The sequence below is a fragment of the Penicillium waksmanii genome, assembly GCF_028829765.1.
Source record: "Penicillium waksmanii strain IBT 27052 chromosome Unknown utg000010l:1.0-3698451.0:1.0-3701458.0, whole genome shotgun sequence".
Lineage (NCBI taxonomy): Eukaryota > Fungi > Ascomycota > Eurotiomycetes > Eurotiales > Aspergillaceae > Penicillium > Penicillium waksmanii.
Genome location: NW_026643256.1, coordinates 1,069,208 through 1,096,840, shown reverse-complemented (window position 1 = coordinate 1,096,840; position 27,633 = coordinate 1,069,208). Strand labels below are relative to the sequence as shown.

The window sequence follows — 27,633 nt, the reverse complement described above, 5'->3', positions numbered from 1 at the left end:
GATGTTCGGCTTGTACTTTTTCTTCCCTTCGGTTGCATTTGATTCTCGCTGTTAAGAATGTTTTTTATGAAGTGCATGTTTAGATAGTATGTTTTGTTGATATTTGTTGTTTATTCTTTTTTCAAGGTTTAGTTACATTCAAGCTTCACATATCGCCAGCCACCTCTCCAGCATAGGGTATTCCAACGCCATGACATGATACAATAAAAATTTCCAAAAGACCAAGACCAATATAGCATGAGAGAATCTTCAAAGTAATTCAAGAATAACCAATTCACCAATCCAGCCCCTCGTCCCCCTTTTTCTCTAATAACTCAGCAACAGGTCCCAAGATTCCTCTTGTATGACTCAAGCGAGCCACATCTCGAGTACGAGAGTAGAAAACCGGACAGTCAATGCTGTTGCACGCAATTGTATCACCGCAAGGAACCCCCATGCAAGACCGACAAACAGCCTCAAGATCAGCAACACGTTTCTCAGCACGCTGTAATCGCGAAACGACATCCAGAAGTGAGATATGCGGACGAGAAAGACAATCCGTGCAAAGCGGTACAGCGGCATCTAACAACTTCTCCCGACAAATAATACACGACGAAGAGCGCATATACGATTCAAGTGTTTTTTTCATCGCACCGGATTGCATACCTGGCCGTGAGACAGTCGAAGCCGCATTATCCACGCGCCGAATACGCCGGACTTTAGGCATTTCATCGTACCATTGCCGGACATTTGCGCCGACGAGGTTGAAGATTCGTTCTAGGGGCGGAATGAGGTTCTTGCTTATGTAGTAGTCCGTATCAAGTTCAAGCTGCGCGTCGTGTAAGAGCGTCTCAGGCGCAACACAACGGTCAATGAGTCTAGACCCAGGTGCGCCTGTGACAACGACATATGGCACGCGCTCGCCATACTGCGGCTCCAAGCGCGGATCCTCGAGCATGCGCTTCGTGCTAATCATTGCGCCGGCGGGCATTGTGCCACGTTCACTATACGTGCCCAATTTTACTTCGCGGGCGAAACAGAAATCCTGTATCGAGACACGGCCTTGCATGATTTTACTGCATTGGCGCTGGAAGTAGGACTTCACTTGGCTGAGGTCTGCAGTTCGGAAGAGGAGTTTTAAGGCTTTTTCTTCGATCTTTTGTTCGGCAGGGGTGCCGTCTCTGCGGACGGTTTCGATGCCCTTGGCGTCAAATTCGGGCTCGGTTTGGGTGCGATGTTCGTATTTGAACCCAACGTAGCGTTTCTTGGCTAGTAGCACGCACGGGTGGTACACCTTTTCGAATTTGAGCTTCACTGGTCGAGGGTTCATTTCCGTGACTGCCTGTGCAATTTCCTCGCCGATATCAAAGGCTTGGTCACGAGTTCGACCTTTGAGGTACACGAAAAGACTATCTGTGTCGCCGTAGACAACCTCGGCGCCCCAACGTTCGATTGAGTGAATGAAAGCGATGGCTTTCTCGAGAGTTTCCCGTCCTGACTGCACGATGCTGTCTGCAATCTCGGAGCAGGGCATTCGGCCGGAGTACGAGGCGGAGGTGTATCCATATGTGACGTTCGCAATCAACTTGAGAGCCAGTTGCCGATTGTTGAGAAGACGTTGCAAAATTTTGTCGTCTTTATCAGCCTTCATACCAGTCTTCACCATCACGCGGGTTTCGAGAATTTCCGTAAGCATTTTAGCTAAAAGCGACTTTCGCACTTCCTGCTTTGCGTACATCATTCCGTTTGGAGCAATATTGATCTTGTCTTTCAAAAGCTCGAGAAGACGGGGCTGTCGCTTGTAATCCAAGAATCCCATCTTATCCCGACCACGCCAAGAGGCTGCTCTCCCCAAGAATGTCGAGTAACAGTAGTTGTATGCAATCATGATGCTGGGGTAGAGAGACTGAAAATCGAGAACCAAGAGTGGGCTGGTGTAGAAGTCGCTTTGTGGCTCCATGACTAACGGTAGGCATTCAAGCGCATTCTGTTGTCCCACTTGCTGCTTGCTTGGAGATACAAGCAGAAAGTTCTCCGGCTTGGCAATTCGAAACATTAAGGACTCAACTTTGAACTGAGAGCCGCGAGAGAAGACCGAGTAAAAGTCAATGCCCAGTAGCCTAGCTTGTTCACTGAGTCGAGGAATGAGCTCATTGGCTTCGAGAATCTCTAGGTTCATTTGCACCCGGGAAGTGAAATAGTCCACAAGTTTGTAGACCTGGCGAGGATGTCCGCTCTGGTACCATTGAGTGAGATCCCGATGAGAGTAGTGCGGAATCCGGCGGCGCAGTAGGTGAAACACAACGTTCTCCATGGTGTACTGCAACAGATTCATCTCGCCTTTCATGGCACGCCATATATTAATCATATGACGGCCGGTCATTTGGATAGAAGAAGCATGTTCAAAGCCCCAGCGGTCATCCTCTCTCCCGAACTTTCCGTTGGCTTGCGATTTTACCCTAGACAGCTCCTCGCAGAGATCAAAGTCGTACTTTTTTTCGCGCGCGCTCGATCACATAGCCCCAAGAGCCGTTGTGTACCTCATAGCCTGTGATGATGTCTGGGTCAAGATAACGAACAATATCAACCAATCTGTTGATCATATCCAGCTCTGTTGGCTCGTGCTCAAGTTCGACCCGTAACGCTTTGGAGATCTTAGCTACGGGGGGGTTCCCCTTCGCCTTGATAGATCATGCCAACATGGACGCCAGGAATGTGACTGTTAACCTCGATCTCATCATCCTCAGACTGTATACACCAAAATATGCAGGAAATCTCATCCTCTTCAGGGTTGGCCGAGAGAGCTCCGCGAGTGTTTACATGAACTTCCAAGCTCATGGTGCTCATATACTGCGCCTGGTGCTCCACGCTTGTCTTTGCTTTCTGGGAATTCTTGAATTCCAGGGGTTTTTGGGTCGGGCCTTCGATCTGCGACAAGGCATCCACCTTGGTCTCAATCCTCGAAGCGGCCGGCTTTTCAGGTGCGGAATTTTTCATATTACTCGCTTGGGTGCTTTCAAACCATTCAATGACTTCAGAGCGGCTAGGGGGCACTGCCGCAAATTCCCAGACTCTAGCAGTGCAAAACTCTCGCATCTGCTGGTCAACTTCTTGTTGATGCTCACGGTCAAAGGAAACTGTGAATTGCTCTCCAAACATCGCAGGCAAGTCTCCCAATGGATCAAACTCGGGGAGAAAATGTATTGTGTCGCTTTCAAGTCGAAATTCCCGACCAGCATATTCTCGTGGTCTTTCGGGCACATCTACTTCCTCGGAATAGTATGCTTTCTGATAGACAACTGATGGTCTACCATAGTCATTCATAGTTTTGGGGACCTCGGTCGAGCTTGGGCCTGCAGATCTGAAAATGGCCAAAGTACTATCGGGCGAAAATTCAAATGAATTTCTGAGATTTTCTGTGAGTTCTGCAATATGCGGATCGAGTATGACTGCCTCCGCGATTGTTGAAGAGGATGGGAGAGCTGAAGGGCCGCCAAGCGCGCTAGCTTGTCCCGATGCACTTGTAGCTGATCCCGAGGGGAAAGAGTTTGGCATTTGCTGAGACAGACCACGCTCCTTCTTTGAACGTTTTGAGTCGTCTTGACTAAAACGTAAGATGGTCAAGGGGTCATTTGGATCCTTGACGACTGGAAAATCTAACCTGCTGTCTGGAATATGTTGCTTCGCCCGGATAGTCTTCTGCGATGAGGACGACTTGGGGTCTGACGCAGGAGCCTCAATTTGTAGACATGGGTTCTTGGGCAGATTTTGTCTATCTCCTCCCTCTCCTGTTCCTCCAGAGATGCCTGACTTGTGTGGGCCAGAGTCATGTTCCATAAAGAACCTCGGCTTTTTGAAGGATGGTTTGTATATACCAGAGCCGCCATCGAGAGAGCGCTTCAGGGATAGGCCTCCTCGGTTGTATTCATTCGGGTCGCCTGGAAATTCAACATCTGGCCTGGGTAACTCGCTGTCTCGTCTGTCATCCGATGCCATATCCAAAGAATCCATCTCGCCAGACAGCCGGAAGGGTAGATTAGATGATAATTCATCAAAAACACCGTCATAGAAACTCTCATCAGCCATGTTGTTCACAACTGTAGTATTTTCTGCACATTGAGTGTCCTCTGGTGCTTCATCTGGATGGTCGAGATCGAAAAGAAAGCTGTCGTCAGTCTGAGAGGATAATGCAAGGCTTTCATCAACAGAAACCTTTACTGCATCGTCGGGTACTTGCGGGTGGTTTTCCATTGTAAAACTGTCGATCTTGTCCGGATAAAAGTCTTCAACGCTGCTCAATGAGGTCTTGACATTCTTCTCGTATTGGTTAGGGTCCAAAAATTTTTCGAAGGATGTATCCTTCTCCTCGGCGTCCTCCTTTTCGGCCAAAGCGATTTGCCGAGCCATCTCATGAAATTCATCTTCGTGAACCCAGCCAGCTCTGGTCTGGTCTCTTGAATTAGCAGACATCGAGATCAGCTCCTCCGGAGCGAACGGTGTATTTCCAGGGTGAACGATTCCCATTCTTTTCTTGCGTCGCCGCGTCTCATCTTCCCATAAACCAGCCACACTTGGGACTAAGCGCTCATTGATGATGGCCGGCCGGAGCATTTCCATGAAGTCGTGGTGAAGAGGGCGCTCCTTGACATGAGATCGATTCAAGATGTCTTGGACACAAATATCCACCTCCAGCGCGCAGTGGCTTTGTTTCTGGAGGGCTGGCCCATCAAGTATACTTTTTGGGTCGATCGTTCGATCATGCCATCGGTGGTTCAAATTATTCATTTCCAGATACTCTGGCACCGGTGAACGAAATCTGACCATACTGCAGTCCATGTAATTGCAGCCGGACAAATTATAGTCGCACATCCATTGAGGAACGTACCCCAGGTGACTCTCATAGGGCTGTAGCGGCCGCTTCATGACAGCCCCCTGGTGCAGAAGATCGGCAAGGCGACCCTTGCAACTTGGGTTGAGGAGATAGATTTTAAGAAAGAATCGGTATCCGACATGGTAGCCATAGAAGGGGGTTCCTTTGACCAAGGTGATATGTGCCACGAAAGCAGTCTTCCTGTCGTAGGCATTTCGGCGAAAACTGACAGCCAAGGCATGATCTATGGAGAGATGCAGGGTCCTGATAGCCGATCTGACTATAACTTTAAATTAGCTGGTTACCCCAGAGGTTCTCTAACGGGCGTCCATGTACATACCCGCATCGGGCGCCAAGGACCCATTGTATTCGATGTAGAGATACGGAAATGCTCCATGAACATGTACACAGACCCGTTGACCTGTTTCGGTGGCTCCAAAGACTCTGATGACAGGCACCCTAGGCCTGTAATCTTTCTCAAAGACGCCATCCCGAATAGGCAGTGGAGGATCCAGCTCCGACGCGATCGCCTGGTAATGGTCGACGCAGTTGAGGCGCACGCGAAAGGGCTCCATCAGGGTGGGTAGACTCAACCATGAGCCTCGGTGTCATCGCGCTGAGTTTCCGCTGGAGCATTTCATTGAGGAAATGTCGAAATTCCGCCGGGTTAATCAAGTCAACGCGCGCCAGTTGCTAGTGGATCAAGGCATGCGGCGCATGCATTGCATCGGTGGAACGCCAGATCACGTGAAATCCGATCTTGGCGGCCCAGCCACTTTTTCGACCTCGCCTCATCTTCCCCGGAATCCAAACTCCTCCTTGGAATTTCTAGCGACATTACTATTCTTCATCGAAACCATACACTTGCTACCTCTGGGTAGCAACTAAAGTCATAATGTCTCGAAAGCCCGCCGATGTGGCGTCAAAGCAACCCAACGAATACATCCCGTCCTTTATCTCAAAGAAGCCGTTCTACGTCGAAGACGACGATGAGGGCAATGATTACCTGGAGCATCAGCGTTTGCACAAAACAACTCAAGACCAGTCAAAATGGTATGATCGGGGAAAGCGCTCTGGTCCGGCTGCGACCAAGTACCGAAAAGGCGCATGCGAAAACTGCGGCGCTATGACACACAAGACCAAGGAATGCCTCAGTCGCCCGCGGAAACAAGGTGCCAAGTGGACTGGCAAGAATATTGAAGCGGACGAGGTTCTTCAGAAGGTCGACATGGGGTGGGATGCCAAGCGAGACCGATGGAACGGCTACGACGCCAGTGAATACCGCCAAGTCGTCGACGAATACGAAGAACTGGAGTCTATTAAACGGGCAGCCAAGGAGGGTGCCGATCTTCAAAAGCTCATGGATGCTGAAGATGGCGAGGGTGCTCTGGAGGAGGATATTCGCTATGCTGAAGAATCCGACATGGGTCGTCAACAAAGTACAGCCACGCGCAACCTCCGCATTCGTGAAGATACTGCCAAATATCTTCTCAATCTCGATCTCGATTCCGCGAAATACGACCCGAAGACACGACGAATGGTGGACATGGGCGCACAGGAAGATCAAGCTTCTGCACTGGTTGCGGAAGAGAACTTTGTTCGTGCCTCCGGAGACGCTGCCGAATTTGAAAAGGCCCAGCAGTACGCCTGGGAATCACAAGAGAAAGGAATGGCTCAGATACACTTGCAAGCCAACCCTACCTCGGGTGAAGTGTTACGGAAGAAGGAAAAGGAAGATACTGAGACCAAACGTGAGGCTCAGCGCAAGGCCCTCTTGGCGAAGTACGGAGGCAGCGAATATTTGCAGGCGAATGCTCTTCGCGACACAGCGGTGGTCGAGAACGAACGGTTCGTGGAGTATGATGAGAGCGGCGCGATCAAGGGCGCCCCCAAGAACGCCACTAAGTCCAAATACGCCGAGGACATCAAGATCAACAATCATACATCGGTATGGGGTAGCTGGTGGCATGCCTTCCAGTGGGGTTATTCATGCTGTTTCTCTACTGTCAAGAACAGTTATTGCACAGGTGAAGATGGGAAGAAGGCGTTTGAAGATGAAGGCAACATGTTAATGATAGAGGAGAGCGGGGACAACAACGATGAGCCTTCTCAAGATGCCCAAAACGTTCAGTCTGAACCTGCGACTAGCTGGGCGAAACAAGAAGACGCCAGCGCGAATGGGAAGAAGCGTACATTGGAGGAACTGCGAACTGGGATCACTGAAGAGGAAATGGAGTCATATAAGCGGAGCCGATTGGCTGCCGACGACCCCATGGCCAACTTTATTGGAAAAGACTAGGTCAAATTGGAGGATCTTCATATTTTGTCATTCTGGGCGTTTCTCTGTACCAAAATACCCCTTTATATTCTGCATGACACAATGGAAAACCATTTGCATTCAACTTTAGGAACAGTAATCTCGAGATTGTTGTCACCTTTCACCCTGGACATTTCCATAGTTCGAGTTGCCGTGAGTGGGGCACCCCTATCACGTGTATTTTCGTGCACGGTCCAGACTGTCATCATGTGATGTTGAATCACGGGACTCAGGGCTTGTGCCCTGGATCCCGTGACGTGCCCACACCACTCGCTTAGCCTGGACACTCACCACCGGAACTTTCGAGATACGCCTAAGCGACGACGACCACGACAACAGCCCTTCAGCGGAATCGCCAGGTACGTTCGCATGCCGAACCTCCATACGTTTAACCTCGATCCCCTTACTGACATTTTCCTTTTTTGCTCCCGCAGTTCCCTAATTCAAAATGAGTACGTCCGATACCGAAACCTCGCACCGCGAATCTACGCAACATCGAAACGATCCAGACTGACAACCACTACAGCTAAGGGTACCTCGAGCTTCGGAAAGCGCCACAACAAGACGCACACTCTGTGCCGTCGTTGTGGTTAGTATTACACCTCCCCATCGAATGTCATGTTTCTATCCCGGCTCCGAAAGTTTTCGCAAACCGATATTTCTCGTTCTCTTGATTCGATTGATGAAAGTTGTGGGCGACACCGACGGACGCTATGGGGTGGAAACATCGACAAGTCTCACATCCAGGACGAATTGCTGACCGGTTGTCTTTTTCGCGAATTATAGGCAAGCGGTCCTACCACATCCAGAAGTCGACCTGCGCCAACTGCGGTTACCCTGCCGCCAAGACCCGCAAGTGTACGCATCTACCCCCCATCCTTGAAAGCATCACGATGTGATTTGGAATATGGAGTCCGCTGGACATGCACCATACGAAAATGGCAATTTAGGGAAACAATTCGACTGACCAGGTTTTTTTCTTTGCAACAGTCAACTGGGGTGAGAAGGCCAAGCGCCGCAAGACCACCGGCTCCGGCCGCTGCCGCTCCCTGCGCTCCGTCCACCAGCGCTTCAAGAACGGCTTCCAGACCGGCACCCCCAAGGGCGCCCGTGGCCCTACCGCCGCATAAATTACCCGTTTTCCCAATTCGGCGTCGCGTTTTTGTTCTAGGAGAGGCTGGAAAGGAATGAGGGTGGGCATCAACTGGCATGACATGGCCTAGCATTGCGAGATAGAATATACTCCAAATGCAACTGGCAATTCCGGAATATTAACGCTTTCCCTGTGGAGTTAGTTGGTGTGATGCGAGTCGTCGAGTCTCGCCCTTTCTTTTCTATTCTCCTACTTGGCCGCTGGCATTGAACCGCGAGTCAAGAGGGGAAATGATCGTGAAAGGCGGGAAAAGTTTCATTTTTGTTTCTCTTTTCTTGAGGGAAAGAGAAATGGCATAAAAAAAATCAAAGGGAAAGCGTGCATGAATTTCCTTTTTTCTTCCTCGTTTATGGCTGGCGAATATCCCCATGTCGTGACAGATACAAATGTGAAGATCTCTCTTCCTAACACCTTAAACGTGTTTTTTCTCCCGGTTCCAATCGTCCGTCGATCTCATTTCTATGCCCAGATCGGGGATACGTAATGCTGCAGTTGATTTGACTTGCGTGGAATTGTTTCTACCACTAGAGCTCCCACCGAGAGCAAACTGACTCACCAGCAGCCATTCCTTTTAAGACTCCCCACGCCCGAACACTCGGACTCCGCCATCTCGCTGGATATAGAACAGCAGTTCTTTTTCATCCAGGTTCTCCTCTGCCCCAGTACTCCAGCCTCCACCGCGGCTGATCCGCAACACCCCACTCACGTCCCTTGCGGCTCCCGTCTCCAGAGTGCGGAGCTGCATGACCGACTGAGCCCGATGCGCCAACCCAATCGCAAATGCGGCATGTTCCGACTCGACTGGGGTAGCCATCTGATTGCTTGCAGCTGGTGCATTGTGTAGAAGTGGCGAATCCGCAGCCAATGTCAGTACTGTAGCATGCACGGCCTATTAAAGGCGTTAGCGTTGTTCTGAGAGAGGTTGTCCTTATCGACCTCTCGATCCTCCAATGACATACCTGTTGTAAACCTGTCACCCAGTCCATAATCTCCGTAGCACCTATCGCGTAGCTCGGGCCTGTAGAGGCAAGTAGGAAATCGGGCTGATCAATAATCAAAAGAATCTCGTCATCTTCTGCTGTCTTGAGCTTTGCAATGACCGTCGAGATATCCCGCTCCAGTGCGTCCAAGGCCGCGAGTCCTTGTCCGGCAAAGTTCAACTTCTTGGCAATTCCAGGCTCCGGATTGCTCGGTCCGCTGACACCTCCCTGCCCTATTGGGGAACTCGCTGGCGCTGGCGATCTACCGGGCACTGCGCCAGGCTGAGATCGAAGCGGGAGTGTGGTGCGTGCCGGTGCTGGACTCCCGGCGGATAGAGTAGGTAGAGTATTACCCGTGGGCTTTGGTGTGGTGAATAGCTCTGAGAGGCCATCCACATATGCGAATTGTTGCTTGCCCGCCAAGCGATTAAGGTCAAGGCCCTATAATTGTGTCAATGGGATGCAAAGATAAAAGGCCCAGTTCGGTTGAATAGATATTCGGTAATCTCCATTCGCCCGACTTCTACTAATAGTAGCAGCCACGAAGTTTAAAGATACAGGAACCTTGGAAGGATTTCAACTCACCAGTCGCTTGGCCTCTGCCTTCCAGAATTCCCAACCCCGCAGAAGGCTCACAAGAACGACTTTTTTCTTCTTGCTATCCGGGGAATCCTCGAGACCGATTGAAGCATTGTTTGACGAGTTGCTCAGGGCTGCATGTAGAAATCTCAGGACCAGCCAATTAGATGTCGCGCCGAGAATTGAGGAGACCAGCGTCAATGAGGACTCTGGCTGGTTTGATAGATAGGGCGCAAGGAGGGGTGGAAGTGGGGGTTGAGAAGGCATGATGGGGCCTCCTTTGCTGTCTGTTGATTTTTGCGAGAACTGTTGGAGCAATTCTATGTTTTTGAAGGGGGGGTGAATCTTGTTTGGAGATGTTTTATCCCATTCTTTTTGGGGTGTGAAGTTGGTGATGCACGAAAGGGAAAAAATGTAGGGGGGGGATATGATTGGCTGTCCCGCCGTTTTTGCCAAGAGATCAACGCTTGAAACGCGGTTGGCTTCACTTTTCGATATTGGCCGATTGTAGTGAATATTGACGGTAGATATTTTATCATAAATTGAGACATGCTCTGATTATGCTCAAATTGGTAAACATCATTTGGAATTCAAACTGGGAGTCGATTCAAGTTGCCCAGGTGTGGTGCTCAAAAATATATACTTCAGGGTTCCCGCACATATGTAGTATGGCGACAAAATGACCTGTCAAATCATATTACTCCTAGTTCGATTCTTATCTCGTTGCATCGTACCTGCGCAACGGGAGACTTGAAACAATAAATATGCTACTTTCCAAGGTTTGTATAGACTTAATTCATCTCAAATAATCTCGTACATTGCCAAGGTTATAGATTTACCTTCCCCTCATCTTATCCCACCTGAATCCGAATCCGGACGTCTGCCTCAGGCCGCCATATGGTTTTTTTTTTTCGCGCATATCACCTGACCATTTCCCCACCATCGAGGGGAGCGTTGGATGCGGCTTTCTGCTCATCATGTCGAGAGCCGATTTGATCAGAGTGGATCTATGCTTGTTCTAGCGCCGATCGTGAGTTATCTTTTATGTTCAATAACCCCGACTGCCCTTCACCCCCTCGTGTATACTATGACTACCCCACTCCCGCGCCGGCGTGGCTATAGTTACATCCCACCCCACGTTGCTTGGGGTCGCCACACGGTCTCAGCCGCCAGGGCAGGCATCGAAACGGCTGTGTATTTTACTAACGATTTGAAAGATGACTTCTGTTTTGTGCCATGATCAAAGCGCATTGGACACCTATTATAAGGAATCCGCCCTGCCTCGATAAATATGATGGCTAGCACCCGTGATTCTCATTCTTTCGCTGTACGTGTCGTCTTACCTTTTGCCGCCATGTTAGCACATGGATATATCAAAGACCCGATGCTCCGAGAAGGACCATGAAACTGACTGGAACTTGAACATAGTGCGACGAGTGCCGTCTGCGAAAGTCAAGAGTGAGTACTATCATGAACTAGCCCGACATTTCCTGGACTTCCAGCTCATTCATCACTCTAGTGCTCGAAAGAAAAGCCGGTTTGCCTCCAATGCCGGCAGTTAAATAAGGAGTGCAAATATAGCCCGAAAGTTTCCAGGAGTCCCCTAACACGGCAGTATGAATTTCACCTCGTCCTGTACTAAACTTTCGGAAGTTAGACCAAACTAACATCATATAGACACTTGACTCTCGTTGAAGATCGCTTGCATTCTTTTGAAACAGCATTAAGTAGGCTGTTTCCAGGAGGTGACCTGGATGCTACCCTTCGATCTCTTTTACAAAATCCAGAGGGACCTAGAGCTCCTTCATCCAAATCCTCTTCTCGGCACTCGACACCGGCTAAACCGGATGCCGATAGGTCGGAGCCCGCCCCAGAAGCTCTGCCACAGCAGGCGGATGGGTTTGACTGGGCCGAAAAAGAACTCACACTTGGTGACCTGACAGATGGAATGGCCGCGTTGTCCATCAAGCCGGAAGGAGCTGGCTATTTTGGTTTGTACTCCTGCCTCTAACTGCTATTGAATAAACATGACTGACACTTCAATCCCAGGTGCTTCATCAAGTGTGGTTCCACTTCGGGCACTTTTTGACCATGGCTTCGATTTGAACATACCCGTTCGATCGGCGAGGTCTGGTGGCATACCACTCAAGGCACAACTCTTGGAAAGCGCCCCATCTGGTCTCATCGAACAAGCCTTTATTGACGCATATTTCCTCAATTACCATACCAGCTACCCGTTCGTTCACGAACCAACCTTCCGCGCGCAGTTCAATGATCCTTCCCTGCGGCCCCATGGTACCGCATGGCAGATTCTGCTCAATACTATCCTAGCACTTGGAGCATGGAGCATTGGCGATGATAGCTCTGATCTTGATATTACCTTTTATCAAGAAGCCAGGAGCTGCTTACAGCAGTCCTCCGTGTTTGAGACTGGAAACTTGACTCTGGTTCAGTCATTGTTGTTACTTAGCAACTATGTACAAAAGCGCAACAAGCCTAACACGGGCTGGAACTATCTGGGATTAGCCGTTCGAATGGCCATGAGCCTGGGACTCCACAAGGAGTTCCCTGGATGGAAAATCAGTCTTTTACAGCGGGAAATTCGCCGCAGGCTGTGGTGGGGTGTCTTCATCTTCGACAGCGGCGCCGCAAAAACCTTCGGCAGGCCTATTCTTCTTCCTGAAGAATGTGTGATGGATGCTAAACAGGTCCTTAACATCCACGACGACGTAAGTAAAGGATCTCGCGGCTGAGCTACTACCGAAAGAATTATACTAAAACTCCATGCCAGGCGCTGACACCCGCAACTACTTCCTTGCCACTTGAATCACCCGGCCCAACTCTTTACTCTGGCTTGATCGCCCAATCTCGATTTCACCTTCTTACCAACAGCGTTTACCAACGTCTGATTTCCAGTCCCAGCATCACACCGGAGGAAACTCTCAATCTTCAAAAGCCGATGGACGAATGGTACAATGGCCTGCCCTCTTACATGCACTATCCCCTACAACCTCTTTCCACACACCCATCACAGCCAGACTCGGACAATCTTGCTCTTGTCCGCAACCGCCTTCTCTGGCGAAACTGGAATCTGATCATTTTGATCTACCGCCCCATCTTGCTACGTTGGGCAGCTCGGCGATGGGCACCCCACGGTGGCAGCTCTGACGGATCATCTGTCAGCTCCGAAACAGGAGTTGAAGATCCGACCGAAACAGAGTGTCGGGTGCGTTGCCTGCAGAACGCCCGGCTAACGATTTCTTCCATCTCTGAGTACATGGACAATTATGTTTGCACGAGAATTGGGGCGTGGTATATGCTGTGAGTCTCCCCTTTCGAGAAGCGAAGTATAGTTTTGGCCTTGACTAATATTGCATAAGATACTTCCTATTTCAAGCCGGATTGATTCCGATCGTTTTCCTCATGACGGATCCCTCCAACCCAGAAGCACAGAGCTGGATCCAGGACATCGAAACAACGAAAGCCCTTCTTACCCACCCATCTTTCTGCAACAACCGTTTCGCCGCCCGATGCTCCGAAGTCATTAATAGACTTTTGGGCCCATCGTTAGGCTCCATGTCTGGCATGCAGCCAAACTCCCAAACACAGAATCCGCAGCAATACGGCCAACAACAAGCACAAGGCTTCATGCCATTCCCAGAACATTTATTTAGTGATCCTAGCTTTGGTAGCATGTTTCCTGTCGAACAACAGATGCCCAGTCCGGCGGGCATGGATTTCTCGGAATGGGTGAACTATCCACAACAGGAGTGATTTGTTATTTTATTCTTATGCACAGGTCGTCGAGTGAGAATTGTCCGGGCGAGTGTTTTGGAAGAGAGCCCGGGCAGAACAGAGTCCATAATTAACAGGATGCATAGCCGTTTGCATGTTTTAACCCTATATATCATACCCAATGCAAATATTGTACCGAAATATTGTACCGAAATATTGTACCGAAATTTTGTAGCTACAGTTCTTTTTCCCACGCGTGACAAATAATTAATAGAACTTTTTTGGACCCAGCTTAAACGCCGAAGCAGCTGAGCAGCCCTCCAAACCAAGCGCGGCGTCTCCGAGTGTGCCTCCCAGCAGCCGATTTCTCATCCATATACTCATTCAAGTCCTCACCATCAGGATCATCCAAGTAGCGCTCCGTCCGCACAGCAGCGATAGAAATAATACCAAGCTCAAAAGGACCCTCCTGATCGCCAAAGAAACTAGTGCCAAAAAAAAAAAAAACGTTAGCTATAGTTCCCTGCAGAATGTCGGGGAAGGGGGGGGGGGGGGGGCATAATGAAATTCCAAACAACATACCTTCTCACCATAATCCCAAACCTCTTCACATTCTTCAAATCCAACGGCTCAGCATCAACCTTATCCTTACCACGATAAGTCGGTCTGAAATCCTCCCACTTGACGAAAATCGTCTTCTGACGCTCAACCCGGAAATCATATTCCCAGCTCACGCTGCTCTGCTCCCGACCATCAGATCTCTTGGGCAGTATCTCGTCCTTCAGAGTCAGGGTGTATAATTTATCATCGGCCCGGTCAACGATAATCTCTAAGCCATCGTGATGCGATAGATCCCATGTTCGGTCCTCGCCCCTTGTGCGTTGCGAGGCGAATCCTGCTCCGCCTAGGGTCGTTATGTCTAGTTCTCCATGGAAATGGGCGACCAGCGAGGAGGGTGAACAGGTTAGGGTTGAGTGGGAAGATCCGCCACGGACGCGGTCGTCGGATGAGGTCCAGTCATCTGAATTCCAGGCTCTGGGAGGGAGGCAATTTAGTTAGTTACATGTGATACAAGAACAGAGGGAGGTAATGCCTACCGGATGCCGCCGAATAAAGGGAGGTGTGATGTTGGGGCCATGATGACTTTAGGTTGTTTCTGCTTGGATGAGAGCACTGACAACCGAACTGCGGGTGATTGACCGATTAGCATCGTCAGAGCGGGGAGGGCGGTGGGGGATGGCGTCATAGGGTGGCTTTAGCCCGTAGGTATAGTTACGCATAGTAGTTAATTTACTCCCTGCACATAATTCAAATATAAATTACTCTGCAGTCTGGAATATTCGAATCGATAATGCTTGTCTTTGTTCAAGGGTATCTATCTATATACAATCTCATAACTCCGTGTCGCATCATGCCATCCCATGCCATCCCATGCAAAATACACAATCATTTCTCCAATGCAGCCTCCACCTCTCCATGAAGCTCTTCAAGCCCATGGAATCCTTCTTCAATAGCCCACTTCTGTCCATCCTGAGGGCTATGTAGAACGTGGCAGCTTGCCCCAACAACCAACAAACCAGGCGGCCGGGAACCCGCCTCTTCAAAGGCCAGACAGATATTCTCCAACGTCGAGCGGATAACCCTCTGATCGGGGCAAGATGCGCGCTCAACGATAGCGCAAGGGGTATCCTTCGGCCAAAGCGCTCGAGATCGCTCGGAGTCTTCAGCAGGGAATGTGGTGAGCGACTCGATAAGAGCAGACAGCCTGTGAAGAGCCATCAAGAAGACAACAGTTTGCGTGGGAACATAGGCTGGTGGGTTCGGCGCAGCGCCTTTCCTGCCAGTCCCCGTGCAGACCAAAACCTGGTCAGAGACACCCCGGTGAGTGGCCGGGATATCGGCGAAAAGAGAAGCGCTCATGGCGCTGGTGATACCGGGCAGAACCACAGGAATGAATCCTTCATTTCGGAAGAATTCAAACTCCTCTGCTCCTCGTCCATAGAGGTACGGATCTCCCTGTTTCAGGCGAAGCACTTGCTGGCCCTTTTTCAAAGAGGCAAGACCCATCTGCAAGAACTCCTCCTGGGCCTGATCGGCGTTACCGGGAAACTTGCGGGCGATGTGGACCTCGGTGCGACGAGGAATCAAGTCCAAAACCGGAGCCGGGACCAATTTATCAGCCAGGATGATATCCGCATTTTGAATGGCGTTATATGTAGCGCGAGTCAGTAGGTCAGGGTGACCAGGGCCGGATCCAGCGAGCACAATCTTTCCTTTCTTCGTAATTGTGGCAACACCGTTGACACCATTGACATCGGAAGTATCGTTCCTTCCACTAGTGTACGCTTTCAGAATAGCATCGATATCGGAATCGGTGATGGAGACAAGTTTGCGTAGTGGCCAGTACTCGCAGATCTGCGAAAGCCAGCGCATACGTCTAGTCTTAGCAGCGGCAACATCACCCTCCGTGACTAGTGAATTGAAGTGATGATTTTGACCAGCTGCATCGTCATCATCTCCCTCCAGAGCCGATTCGCCCAGTCCTGCTGCGTTGTCTTCTTCCCACAATTGCCGACGCACGGAACCTAGTCGATCAATTGCAGATCCAAGGTTTGCAGGGAGGAAAGCTGCAATTTCACGTCGAAGTCTTGATGCGAGTTTGCATCCACGTCCCGATGTTGTAATTCCAATATGAAGCGGCCCATCGGAGTAGGTAGAGAGAAGGCTGAATGAGCAGAGCTCGGGGGCATCGGACACATTGACAGGGATTCGAAGACGGCGGCATAATGTTGAGATATGCGGGCCTGGTAAAATGGGATTAGCCTTATCCTGCTTATGGAGTGCAAGCGTAGATGGGGACTTACTCGAGGTATGCTTGCCACCCAAGGTAACGAAGACCATGTCGACCACGCGGTCCACTTCCTCTCTTCCCAAACTAGTCAAATCACTGTCCTGAAACTCGCGACGCTGCCATTGTACAGATCCCTTGGAAATGTATTCTGACAGAGTAAAGTGCAAATCTGCAGTTTCTGGCGCAATGAGAATCGGGGTGGCGCCGGCCTCAAGGCTCTTCGTACATCTCGCCGCCGCCAGAGGATTTGCGCCAATGATAAGATGAATTTGTGATTCGGTATTCCAGGCTGTCATGAGTGGTACAGACTGACCAGAGCCATTCGAGGCATCCTTCATCATCTCGTATTGCCGCAAGTTGCGGACTACCCCTCTAAGAAATATGCTTTCAAAATGATGCCGAATGTAGGCGGAAACACCGGGGATATATGAATGGAAGAATATCAGATGACACACGAGAACACAAAGGAACTTCCAATGGATTCGATTGACTCAATGCGCCGTGCAACGATGATTCCGCGGAGAAAGAAGAACGACTCCGGACTGAGTAAAAGGCCCCTCGCGATTGGAGATAACGGGGCTGATAAGAAAGCTGGGGTCAATTATAATTGGAATGATCAAGTGTCACACGCGGATTGAATTGCCGCTACCTGCGCAAGGCCGTATATGGGTGTCCGAGGGTATAGAGAATATGCAGATGCAAATATTCAACGAAGATCGCACTCGACCGAGTGGATTTGTGTTGCGGCGGAAATTTTTCTATACAGCTGCATATCCTAAAGTGGACTAGGGCGAAATTGCGTGATTGTGACTTTCTACAGGATTAGGTCAGCATGGGAGATTGGCCAGTTGGTGAGCAGTGGATCACCTTGATCTATGTATGTATCCAAATGTAGGTTATACTCCATAAGTGTATGCCTGATGGTGAGAATGTAGATGATTTAGGAAAGTCAGTCCTGCCGATCAATTAGGTGTGTCAGACTCCGATCAATCACTCGTCTTAAGGCTGTTGGCCTATCAAATGCTGGTTGGAAACTCCCATCTCTAGCAATGCAATGCGATTTGTGATTGAGAAACAACAGAAATTGTGTAGCACAAATACCACCTTTCTAATCACCAGGAACTTTCGAAATGCGCAGTAGGGCATGTTTCAGTGCACTGATCTGATCTGATGTAGGCGGAGTGCTACTTGCCAGTGTTGACCGCATCACGTGAGGCGGAGCTCACAGGTCGCGGCCAAAGGGCGCCCCAAAGCTCCGTCATCACCATCAGCCATCTTCCTGTCTCGCTTCCACGAATTGCCCTGTCGGTGCATCGTTAATCTGTTTCCAACTGATCTTTGAATCCACTGTCAGCTCCGGACCTCTTCGAACACCCCAAGACAACCGCCATCATGTCCGTCTTGATGAAGCCCGAGAAGGACTTCACCAAGGACGCCGACAAGCTCATCCCGGAGGCCGAGGCCCTTGCAAAGGTGCGAGACAAAAATCATTCGATATTTGGGACCCGTAAGAAACTGTACTGATGATTTTCTTTCAGACCGATGTTCAGGGTGCGATCGATAAGCTGCTGGCCTTAGAGAAGCAATCCCGACAGGTATGATCTCGTCTCCATCTCGATCCTCCATCCTATACTGATCACGGCTTCTCCCTCTATAGGCCTCCGATCTCGCCACCACATCCCGTCTTCTGATCTCCATTGTCACCATCAGCAAGGAGTCCGGCGACTGGGCCCTGCTCAACGACCAAGTGCTCCTCCTTTCCAAGAAACATGCCCAGCTCAAGCAGGCCACAACGAGGATGGTGCAGCAGGTGATGAAGTTCCTGGATGACACCCCCAATCTGGATGTCAAGCTCTCCGTCATTGAGACACTACGAACAGTGACCGAAGGAAAGGTAAGGACAGATGTGCTCGCAATTACTTTCGCACTGGAGCTTACATTCCCGTCCCCAGATCTTCGTCGAAGTCGAGCGAGCCCGCGTTACACGCATTCTTTCGAATATCAAGAAGTCACAAGGCGATCTCGAAGCCGCTGCAGAAACTCTGTGCGAGCTGCAGGTGGAGACCTTCGGGTCGATGACCCGACGTGAGAAGACCGAGTTCATCCTGGAGCAGGTCTCTTTGTGCATCGAGCGTGGCGACTGGACCCAGGCCTCGATCCTCATCCGCAAGATCAACAAGCGTTATTTCAACCGCAAACCGAAGAAGTCCGCCGAGGAGATCGAGAAACTCAAGAAGCAGGCGGAGGAGCAAGAGTTAACCCGGGGACCGGATGAAGCCCCAATGGAGGTGGATGACGATGTGACCGACCTCAAGCTCCGCTTCTACGACCAACAGATCACTCTCTCCAACCACGACAACAAGTACCTGGATGTTTGCAAGCACTACCGCGAAGTCCTGGACACCGAGGCGGTTGAGAACAACCCCGAGCAACTTCGCGCAGTAAGTTTCATCTCTTATAGTATGGCCGCCGATCGTACGTTCAATCGCTAACCTCAGTCAAGTCTCTTGCGCGCATTGTTTACTATATTGTTCTGTCTCCTTACGACAACGAGCAGTCAGACCTTCTGCACCGCATCCAACAAGACTCCCGACTGTCACAGGTCCCCGAGGAAGCCCGATTGGTGAAACTCTTCACTATTCCCGAGCTGATGCGCTGGCCTATGGTCGCGGAGCAGTTCGGCCCTCACCTGTGCGGTACCGATGTGTTTGATTCCCAGACCCAACAGTCGTCCGAGAACCAGGCGAACCGTAGATGGCAAGACCTGCGGAAGCGAGTCATTGAGCACAATGTGCGGGTGGTTGCCAAGTACTACACCCGGATCCAGATGGGCCGTTTGACCCAGCTTCTGGATCTGACCGAGGAGGAGACGGAGAAATATATCAGCGAGCTGGTTACATTGAAGACCATCTACGCCAAAATTGACCGACCTGCCCGGCTTGTCAACTTCGCTAAGCCTCGCGATGCTGATGATGTACTCAACGAGTGGAGCAGCGATATGAAGAGCCTTCTTGGTCATCTGGAGCGCATTGATCACTTGATCACCAAGGAAGAGATGATGGCTCGCATTCAGCCGACTCGTGGCAAGGAGACCAAGGCCCGTTAAGTGAACTTGAATGAGATGTGAAACGTTTGCCTCCGTGTAAAATAATTCGCCGGTAGACTTCTATGCACTATTTGTGAAGATCTATATACTATTTATTCCAGGGCATTCCAGGGCTATATTTGGGGGAATTGACCGGCCATTCCAAGGTTGTAATTGAAAACGTAGACTTTCGAGAACAAGGAAATGTATTGAAGTTGGGTATAATCTAGTCTAGTCGACAACCGATCTCTTCCAAGGTTTATACTATATACCTACTAGTACTACTAGTAGTATTCACCAATCTCTAAAACGGCATATCCATATCATTCACATCTTCCTCTTCCTCCTTATCCCCGGCAGCACCTTTCTCCAATTGCTCCCGAATAAAACGAACAGCAGCATCCAGATAAGGCCGCTGACTGGGCAAAAAGTGACCACCAGGATGCCAAATAACAAGCCCCTCCTTCTCCGGCTGACCCCGACAAGCATCAATCAAAGCGCGACTCCTCTCCTCATCAACAACCGCATCCAACGAGCCCAGAACATGCAAAACAGGCGTCTGGATAGGCGGATTATCATAAAAGCCACGATACCGCGGCCCAGGAGCCCGAAACCCACTATAACAAAGCGCAAACTTCAACGGCGGGTGTCTAAACCCAGTTGCCTCATCAAAGGCACTGGGGAAAGACATACCCGCCGCACCCTCCGAGTCATCCTTCGCGAATTGCGCAAAGGCTTCTTTCCGCCCGGGTTCAAGTAGGCCGGCCACCATGCCCGCCAGCGCGGCACCCTGCGAGAACCCGATTACGCCATCGAAGGGCCCTTCGTCGGTGAGGACCTTTGCGACGGCACTCAGGCCTTCCTCAATGCCGGTGTAGAGGGGTGGGTTGGCGCTGTTTGAGCGCCGCCACCAGCCATATGCCTCGATGTCGTCGTCTGGGATGCCGGTGTCGGAGGGCTCGTAGCCTGGGATATCACTGGGTCGGAGACGGAGCGGGGCGGTTGGATAGCTGGCGATCACTTCATGTAGGGGTAGGGCTTTTTGGATATGTTTTGTTAAGGCGCGGCTTTTGGCGTGGAAGAGGGAGCCGGATTGTGTGTAGCCGTGCAGCATGAGGAGCTTGAGTGGTTGCCGCGCTGAGCTGGATGGGTTGGGTGCCATGGTTGGGGATAAGGAATTGGACGTGTCTATTTTTTTGAGGGAGAAGGGAAAAGGTAGAAGAAAAGAGAAACGAAGGGTGAGCAGCAAACAGAAAACCGCAAACCGTAAACCACAGGAAGACAAGAGAAGTTGAAGTCGGAGTCCGAAGAGGGGACTCGGAGCTGGGGACTCGGAGCCCTAGCCCCATTTAATAAACACTCAGCCCAACTTTGTCTCATCAACATACATCCAACATACATTCACCACCATATCCCCCAACATGGCTATCGACCTCGCAGCCGTAGCTGCAAAAATGCAAGCTTTGATCGAGTATGTTCTTCGAATATCCTCTACCTCTACCTCTCCACGATTATAATCTTACCCCTCCACCCCTTCGCCCATTTCAACCACCCACCAGATAAAAAGGAAGCAAATGAAATTAACCAGAACCAACAGAGCATTCGAATCCCACCCAGAAAACCAGCCACCAACCCCGAACCCTACCATCTTCTTCACCTACGACTTCATCCGCAACACCTACAACCAGCTCAAAGCCATCGACGCCGCCAAATACGCCGCCGGCGACGGAGCCGCCAAAGAGGCCGTCACAGAAGTAGTCGGGCGCAACAATTTTTCCAACGTTCTCATCAGCGATACCAGCGGTAAAATGTCTGTCGTGATGGGAGGTGGTCCTGGCTCCGCACCTCCCAACTTCGGACCTGAGATTAAAACCAAGGCCCAAGAGCTCGTTGCTACCGCTGCCGCTTAAAACCCCAGGGAGGCTCAATTTGGCTTCAACTTTGCTATGGAATACTTGAGACGATCCATTCCATCGTCAAATCGTATGTATTGCAAGCGACTACTTGGGAAAGACCCAGATCATCACGACATGAGATGATCGATCTATGATTTTTTTTTCTCCTTCGCTTTCTTCTGACCTTTAGCACTTCTTTATATTCTGTCATTTGGTTTCACCCAACTCTTTCTTTTATTATGATATGACTCCCTTGTCTTGAGCTGTACGACAACAATCAAAAATGAACATGAACATACCCAATCTCAATACCATTGCCAATGTCCTCACCAACCCAACATACGAGTAGCTCTACTACTAGTGTACTCACAACTAAAACCATCCCAATTCTCTTTGTCTCCAGAAAATAAAATGATCTCCAGGCCAATATACAATATACAATACACCGTCCATCCATCCAACACCCTATACTCATACACTTACAGTAAAAAATAGCCCCAGCCACCATCCTCCCTCACAGATGTTAGGAATGTTAAACACGACCCATCTTCGCCATCCGCCATCGAACATGACATCATTGTCAACCCGTTCCTGGGAATGATGATCCTACACACATACAAGTACGAAGTAGGGTCCATAGTCCCGCTGCAGATGCGCTGTTACGTAGCCACTCTCGTCTAGTGGGGAACACGGCGGGAACGCACGTCCACTTGGGTGGGGAGGCGTATATGCTTTGGGTTTACTAGCGGGTGGATTTGTGGTAGATGGATGTGTAGTGGTAGTGAGGGTATGCTGGATTGAACTTGGATTGGGTTTTGGCGTCATGGTGGATTGGTTACGTTACTTGCCATATTGGGTGGACTTGGTGGTGGACTTGGTGGTGGACTTGGTGGTGGGCTTGGTGGATTGGGTTCAAGTTGGATTGAATTGGATGTACATAGAACAGAGTACTCCGTACATGGTACAGGCCGGGGGTGCACAGCCGCCCTATACAGAGTATTCAAGTTTCGTGCAATACTACTTTGGAGGGCTAATGTAGTACATACTACAGAATGCGCTTCGGTTGTTGGATACCCCCGACGAAAGGTTTACTTGCTGAAGTGTAGTTAGGGCCTTTTTATTTTCCAATAGTATAAAGGCGGCAGGATGCTGCCTCGCTCTAGACGTGATATCTACAAGTCTACCCTACTCTACGTAATCTAGAAGAGATCGAGGATCTCTAGATCGAGTATCAACAACTCAAATTGAGTAGAGAACCCATTTACATGAGGTGCAAGTACAGGACAAAACAGAAAGCAGAAAAGACAAAAACAAAATAGGCCCAAGCAAATGCGATGGGGCCTTTTATGTCAGATATCCGGAACTCCCTGAGCTAGATGCTGCAAGTTGCTTTTTTTTGTGGATTGTCGAATGCTTTTTGGGCCATGGTGAAAGGGGAATAGGGCGAGTCATTCCATCTTCTATCTGTCATCAATCGCAATGAAAAGAACAAGCAAAAACGAGAAAGAAAAAAAAAGGGAGAAAAAGCCGCTGTGTGATTATTTTAAATCATCAACAGAGTGAAATTGTAGGAAGCAAAAGTTGGACGAAAGAGAGACGGGTGTTCCAGAACGTCACATTTCAATTGTTTTTTGGTTTTCAGGGAAGATAAAAAAGTGGTATGGATCGTATCATATCATTTTGCGCGTCTTCCATTCTGAATCGAAAGCCCTCCTCCTTCCAGCAGCAGCATCTCCAAAACTTTCGAACCGAAGACCGTAGTCGGGAGGAGGAATCGAAATCAAATCAGAACGAAAGGCGTGTCATCCCGTGAAAGAAGGCGGATAGAAGGAAGATATAGGAGGGATAAGAGAGAGGAAGAAGAGGGTAAAAGGGTAATTGTTGTATGTGACATTTTGAAAAGCCGGTGGTCTCCGTTTAATAACCGAACCCCGTAGAGGTTAGAGTGGTATTTTCATCCCAAGTTGCTCCATGCTATTTCCTCTGCGTTTCAACAAGACAATAAAAAAGAAGTTTCATTTGCGCGTCTCGTTTACTTGCGGCGGAAAGAGCAGCCCTCAGTCAGACGGGCCTTGCCACCGGTGGGCTGGCACAGGACGGTCGAGCAGCCGGCGCAGATGACGACGGTCTGGGCGTGAGAGAAGACGGTGGTGATGGTGAAGCAGCCGGGGCACTTGACGTCCATGAAGAAGGAGCGGGGCTGGGGCACAAGGGTCTAGATGGGGGTGAAGGAATCCTGGTCAGCATTCCGGTCCAGAGTCAATTCAATATTCAATATTTTCAAGATCCATCATCATATAATCATATAGAATATATTTCCTCCTCTTGCTCTCCAAGTTGTCCGTGGTTTCAATGTATTGAAAGGGTTGATGATGCGGAAGTGTCTCGTGTCCACCTTCCTTCCGGTCCACATCCATATCCACCACCACAACTTCGAGACTTTCTTGATGTCCTTCCACTTCTCATTCGATGTTCGGAGGTGTTGAGCGTACCTTAAGCTTGTGCTTGCGGGCCTCAGCCTGAGGCGTGGGGTTGAGGAGGTCGATCGCGAGAACCTGGAAGATGAGTCGTCAGCAAGGGAGATTTTTGACGATAGGTTGTGTATTTTCGACGCCTGGCATAGGCCACGGTGCGTGATTCGTGTCGAGTCGGATAGGAGGGAGGAGGGCGATGCGGTAGCAGGGCGAGGGCTTACCATCTTGACGGATTATGATCAACGAGGGGGTTGATGAATGGCGCTGATGGCGATGACCTTGTGTGTCGAATTCGATTGTAGCGGGAATGGATTTGAAGGGATTTGTCTCGGGGGGGGGGGCGGCCGCGGGTTCTCCTAGGGTTTGTGCCCTCGCTTGACTGCCTAAATGGGGCAGGCGTGAGGGAGTGCTTCCGCCAATCACACCGCCTTATTGCCTGGATGACTCACCGCCCATTGCCAAGGCCAAAGGTTCCTAAGGTTATCCGTGGTTCTGCCGGATAATCAGGAAGGCAGTCACTCGATGTCTTACTCTAGTGATAACTCCGATACTTCCATACTTCGCATAACACATTACTCTCATATTCTATCACACGGAACTACCGGTGCTGAAAAAATAACAAACTTATGTACTGGCTGAAATCAAATCATTAGGTCCGCCCACATTATTCCTTTTGGCCCTCCACTTTCTCCAAGCAACCAACCCAACTCAAATCACCGATCATTCTCGATCTGTCCCCACTCTTCTCAACTTGTCGCTGAGCTTCGCTTTCGGTCCGTGGGGTTCGAGGTTGAACTGTCTATCACCCACGCGCCTTTCACTCTCGCCACTCACCCCACTCTATTGCGCCTTCTTCGATGTGCCTTCCAGTTGGGCCTTGGCAGCAGTGACGTCCTTGCGCTCGGTCTCCTCCACGTAAGGATACTTGATGGTCAGGCACCAGATATCGATATAGTCACAGATGGTAGTAATGACGTCAAACTGGGGGGGGGGAATGTCAGCAAGAAGCTCTCATCGATCAGACCCAGAACAGGGGGAACAACAAGGGAAAAAACATACCACAAAGCTTCCGTAAATACCAACCGCCAGACCAAGGCACACAAAAACAAACGCAACCGGTCTAACACCCTCACCCAGCACGGGAGACCAGAGACCCCAGAAAGGACCAGAGCTATCGATCACACCCAGAGCAAGCGGGTACAGCAGAGGGTTGTGGTACGGGAAACCCGACTGCACGAGGTGACCAACAATCATCCGGCCGACGGAGTAAGCATTCACTAAGCCGACAAACAAGCCGAACGGAATAGTGTAGTTCTCCAAAATGGCAGGTTGCAGGTACAAGTAAGCTGGGACGAGAGTCCAGATCGCCACCAGAGGAAGCAGACCATAAAGCGGCGCAATGGGGTCCTGGCCGCGCTCACGGCGCACATGCATAACGTGCAGGATACTCGAGCCCGTGGCGAAGAAGAGCACCAACGCACCGTACACCAGGTACCACTGCGTGAAGGGCATGTCGTATACCGACTGCGTGATGAAGCTCGGCTTGGAAACGCCCATGGTTTCCAGCATGGGCTGGTGCCAGAAACTACCGCCGCCCATGTAGGCAGTTAAAGCGTAGACGGTGCAGAGGGTGAGAACACCCTCGACGGGACCGGAAACAACGCCTAGCGTGAGAACCTGGGTATAATACTCATCCCAGGTTTGGACGTAGAAGGTCATAGTAGCTGCTGGGGTTAGACTCTGGACGTTCTGCAGCGTCGCTTCGCCTAGGTGGGTAGAGACTTACATCCAAATAGACTCAAGAATGTCATCCAGGATTGGCCGAGGTTCATCGCAGCTGCGAAGATCAGAACACCTAACCCGGTGTTGCATGCATCGACACCTAGACTCGGTTAGATTGATCGGATTGTTCTTCCTCCCTTTCTGCTCGCCATAGAACAACATACTGTGATCGAAGAGCTCTCCAAGGGGACCACTTTGTTTCGTCCTCCGTCTATTCAAAGTTCAGCAACCATCCCAACGCGATTCGGGGGAGGGAGAAAAAACATACGCCTGCATGCCATCGACAGCATCAAAAGTCTGATACAAAAACAAACCCAGTGCACAGCTGGCATAGACCCACGGCGGACAGTCCTGGTCCAAATTGGGGTTATACCACATCACAGTGATGAAATTAATGACCACGAACATGAAACCAGTCAGGGTAATCTACCAGGAGGAATAAGTTAGCACCATATCATTTGCGCAGCGAGGGTACAAAGCTTCACCAGCTTCTCCTCGGGTTATGAAAGAGTATCGATCGCATCGAGCGTACTTACAGCATTGGGACTATATGCGCGAAAGGAAAAATCCAGAGAAGCTCGTTAGTCACAGTTCCGCATATTATAGTAAAGCGGCGCATCTCATCTCATCTCATCCCATTTCCCCAGTTCCCAAAACTGAGGGAGTAGAAGAGGTAGAATAGCAAAAGGAAAGCTCCACTCCAGCAAGAAAGCAACTGCGAAGCTCTACCAAGCTTGCCAATGGAACTTCTTTCCAAGCCGACAAGCTTCCAGAGCTTCTCCGCAGATCTCACCAGATCTCGCCAGAGCCCCAAGCAAAGCAAAGCAAAGGAAGTTGGGTTGAAAAACTCACGCCATGCCCATGGGGAAACAACCGATCACGCATTTGTTATAGAACGGCTTTAGAATGTACCGACTGACGAGGGAGTGGTCGATGCCTGCATAGCGATAGTTGCGCAGGTTTGGGAGGTGGTGTTGGCGAATGTACACCATGCTTGATGATGTTGTTGGTCTTGTCTCGACCGTGAAAGGGGATATCCCGCGGGGTTGCGATTCTCGTTAATATTCCTGGTAGGCAGGCTGGTTGGTCTTTGTTTTGTTTTTGTCCGGTTTTTTTTTTTCACCGCATGGATTTGCTGGGGTTGGAGTGGAGACGTTGCGGTTCGGCGGTGTCGACGCGCGTGAAGGCAGGGCAATGTGGTGTTTTTGATTCGGGAGGGAGGATGGTAGGATCGCAGGACTGTAGAACGGATTCGGAGGAGAAGAGGGAGGACAAAGGGTCAAATAGTCGTTACTCGTGGAAAGGGTCAACGCTCGAGAGAAAAAGGAAAAGGGTAAAACAAATTAAACGGGCCCCGCTGGGGACGGCGCGAAGACCGGGTGCAAAAAAGGAAAAAAGAATGGGTCCTGGCGACGACGAAGATCGGCGCGCTTCTTCAGTGGCAACTGGCAGCTGTGGTTTGTGTCTGGGCATCCATAGTAGGTAATACTTGGAATGCATACCCTGTTGCCTAGTTCATCGTCTACATCTACATCTACTGTATCCCAAAGTTGCCGTATGTTGCTATTCAGATATCTACTAAGGTTCAAGAAGGACAGATCTTTGGAGTCTACGAGTACTCCGTGACTTTTCCCATTTCACCAATTCGCGGCCCACGTGCAGCATCGCCGTGTCGAGATGACCTCGGAGCGACGCCAATGAGATGCATCACAGGAAAGAGATCGTCCATGCAAGAAGTGGGGGAATACCCGAGGCCCCTCAAATCGGTTAGTTTCAGGGACGGTGAGTCCCGAAGCGCTGGTCATGATGCAAAAATGATTTACAATTTGGAACTAGTAATGAGAATGGGAGAATAGCATAGCATGCGATGCGCCATGCCTGAGATACATGATACAGAACTAATCGGTGGATCAAGATCCACCTACCTAGCGTA

At 50.1% G+C, this 27,633-nt stretch overlaps 12 protein-coding genes across 12 annotated transcripts; 5 read left to right on the top strand and 7 right to left on the bottom strand.

Moving 5' to 3' along the window:
- Positions 1–274: 274 nt before the first annotated feature.
- Positions 275–5,424, bottom strand: N7481_012384 (DNA-directed DNA polymerase zeta catalytic subunit REV3; the record flags this gene model as incomplete). The annotated part of the gene is made up of 4 exons (XM_057271603.1): positions 275–2,449; positions 2,520–2,623; positions 2,676–5,129; positions 5,190–5,424. 4 exons carry the CDS (start codon positions 5,422–5,424, stop codon positions 275–277), a joined length of 4,968 nt encoding a protein of 1,655 aa, XP_057115791.1.
- A 320-nt stretch (positions 5,425–5,744) lies between these two features.
- On the top strand, positions 5,745–7,148 carry slu7 (mRNA splicing protein SLU7; the record flags this gene model as incomplete). Its single annotated transcript, XM_057271602.1, has 1 exon — positions 5,745–7,148. The coding sequence occupies one exon, from the start codon at positions 5,745–5,747 to the stop codon at positions 7,146–7,148; it is 1,404 nt and encodes a 467-aa protein (XP_057115790.1).
- A 466-nt stretch (positions 7,149–7,614) lies between these two features.
- Positions 7,615–8,296, top strand: N7481_012382 (60S ribosomal protein eL37; the record flags this gene model as incomplete). Its single annotated transcript, XM_057271601.1, has 4 exons — positions 7,615–7,618; positions 7,693–7,755; positions 7,953–8,024; positions 8,157–8,296. The coding sequence occupies 4 exons, from the start codon at positions 7,615–7,617 to the stop codon at positions 8,294–8,296; spliced, it is 279 nt and encodes a 92-aa protein (XP_057115789.1).
- Positions 8,297–8,890: 594 nt separating this feature from the next.
- Positions 8,891–10,145, bottom strand: N7481_012381 (uncharacterized protein; the record flags this gene model as incomplete). Its single annotated transcript, XM_057271600.1, has 3 exons — positions 8,891–9,208; positions 9,279–9,740; positions 9,885–10,145. The coding sequence occupies 3 exons, from the start codon at positions 10,143–10,145 to the stop codon at positions 8,891–8,893; spliced, it is 1,041 nt and encodes a 346-aa protein (XP_057115788.1).
- A 1,097-nt stretch (positions 10,146–11,242) lies between these two features.
- On the top strand, positions 11,243–13,652 carry N7481_012380 (putative C6 transcription factor (Gal4); the record flags this gene model as incomplete). The annotated part of the gene is made up of 5 exons (XM_057271599.1): positions 11,243–11,415; positions 11,556–11,869; positions 11,928–12,607; positions 12,670–13,199; positions 13,259–13,652. 5 exons carry the CDS (start codon positions 11,243–11,245, stop codon positions 13,650–13,652), a joined length of 2,091 nt encoding a protein of 696 aa, XP_057115787.1.
- A 253-nt stretch (positions 13,653–13,905) lies between these two features.
- N7481_012379 (CIA30 family protein) lies at positions 13,906–14,751 on the bottom strand (the record flags this gene model as incomplete). The annotated part of the gene is made up of 3 exons (XM_057271598.1): positions 13,906–14,098; positions 14,196–14,648; positions 14,711–14,751. The coding sequence occupies 3 exons, from the start codon at positions 14,749–14,751 to the stop codon at positions 13,906–13,908; spliced, it is 687 nt and encodes a 228-aa protein (XP_057115786.1).
- A 308-nt stretch (positions 14,752–15,059) lies between these two features.
- Positions 15,060–16,805, bottom strand: N7481_012378 (putative siroheme synthase; the record flags this gene model as incomplete). The annotated part of the gene is made up of 1 exon (XM_057271597.1): positions 15,060–16,805. One exon carries the CDS (start codon positions 16,803–16,805, stop codon positions 15,060–15,062), a length of 1,746 nt encoding a protein of 581 aa, XP_057115785.1.
- A 1,051-nt stretch (positions 16,806–17,856) lies between these two features.
- Positions 17,857–19,570, top strand: N7481_012377 (proteasome regulatory particle lid subunit RPN5; the record flags this gene model as incomplete). The annotated part of the gene is made up of 5 exons (XM_057271596.1): positions 17,857–17,937; positions 18,003–18,059; positions 18,122–18,358; positions 18,417–18,905; positions 18,968–19,570. 5 exons carry the CDS (start codon positions 17,857–17,859, stop codon positions 19,568–19,570), a joined length of 1,467 nt encoding a protein of 488 aa, XP_057115784.1.
- A 283-nt stretch (positions 19,571–19,853) lies between these two features.
- On the bottom strand, positions 19,854–20,711 carry N7481_012376 (alpha/beta hydrolase; the record flags this gene model as incomplete). Its single annotated transcript, XM_057271595.1, has 1 exon — positions 19,854–20,711. The coding sequence occupies one exon, from the start codon at positions 20,709–20,711 to the stop codon at positions 19,854–19,856; it is 858 nt and encodes a 285-aa protein (XP_057115783.1).
- A 259-nt stretch (positions 20,712–20,970) lies between these two features.
- N7481_012375 (uncharacterized protein) lies at positions 20,971–21,459 on the top strand (the record flags this gene model as incomplete). Its single annotated transcript, XM_057271594.1, has 2 exons — positions 20,971–21,020; positions 21,147–21,459. The coding sequence occupies 2 exons, from the start codon at positions 20,971–20,973 to the stop codon at positions 21,457–21,459; spliced, it is 363 nt and encodes a 120-aa protein (XP_057115782.1).
- A 2,005-nt stretch (positions 21,460–23,464) lies between these two features.
- On the bottom strand, positions 23,465–24,167 carry N7481_012374 (40S ribosomal protein eS27). Its single transcript, XM_057271593.1, has 3 exons — positions 24,140–24,167; positions 23,937–23,999; positions 23,465–23,659 (listed from the first exon to the last, which is right to left on the bottom strand). Exons 1-3 carry the CDS (start codon positions 24,140–24,142, stop codon positions 23,477–23,479), a joined length of 249 nt encoding a protein of 82 aa, XP_057115781.1. The 5' UTR covers positions 24,143–24,167; the 3' UTR covers positions 23,465–23,476.
- Positions 24,168–24,758: 591 nt separating this feature from the next.
- N7481_012373 (aminoalcoholphosphotransferase) lies at positions 24,759–26,692 on the bottom strand (the record flags this gene model as incomplete). Its single annotated transcript, XM_057271592.1, has 7 exons — positions 24,759–24,899; positions 24,978–25,642; positions 25,705–25,800; positions 25,865–25,911; positions 25,969–26,126; positions 26,237–26,246; positions 26,553–26,692. The coding sequence occupies 7 exons, from the start codon at positions 26,690–26,692 to the stop codon at positions 24,759–24,761; spliced, it is 1,257 nt and encodes a 418-aa protein (XP_057115780.1).
- Between the last annotated feature and the right edge of the window lie 941 nt (positions 26,693–27,633).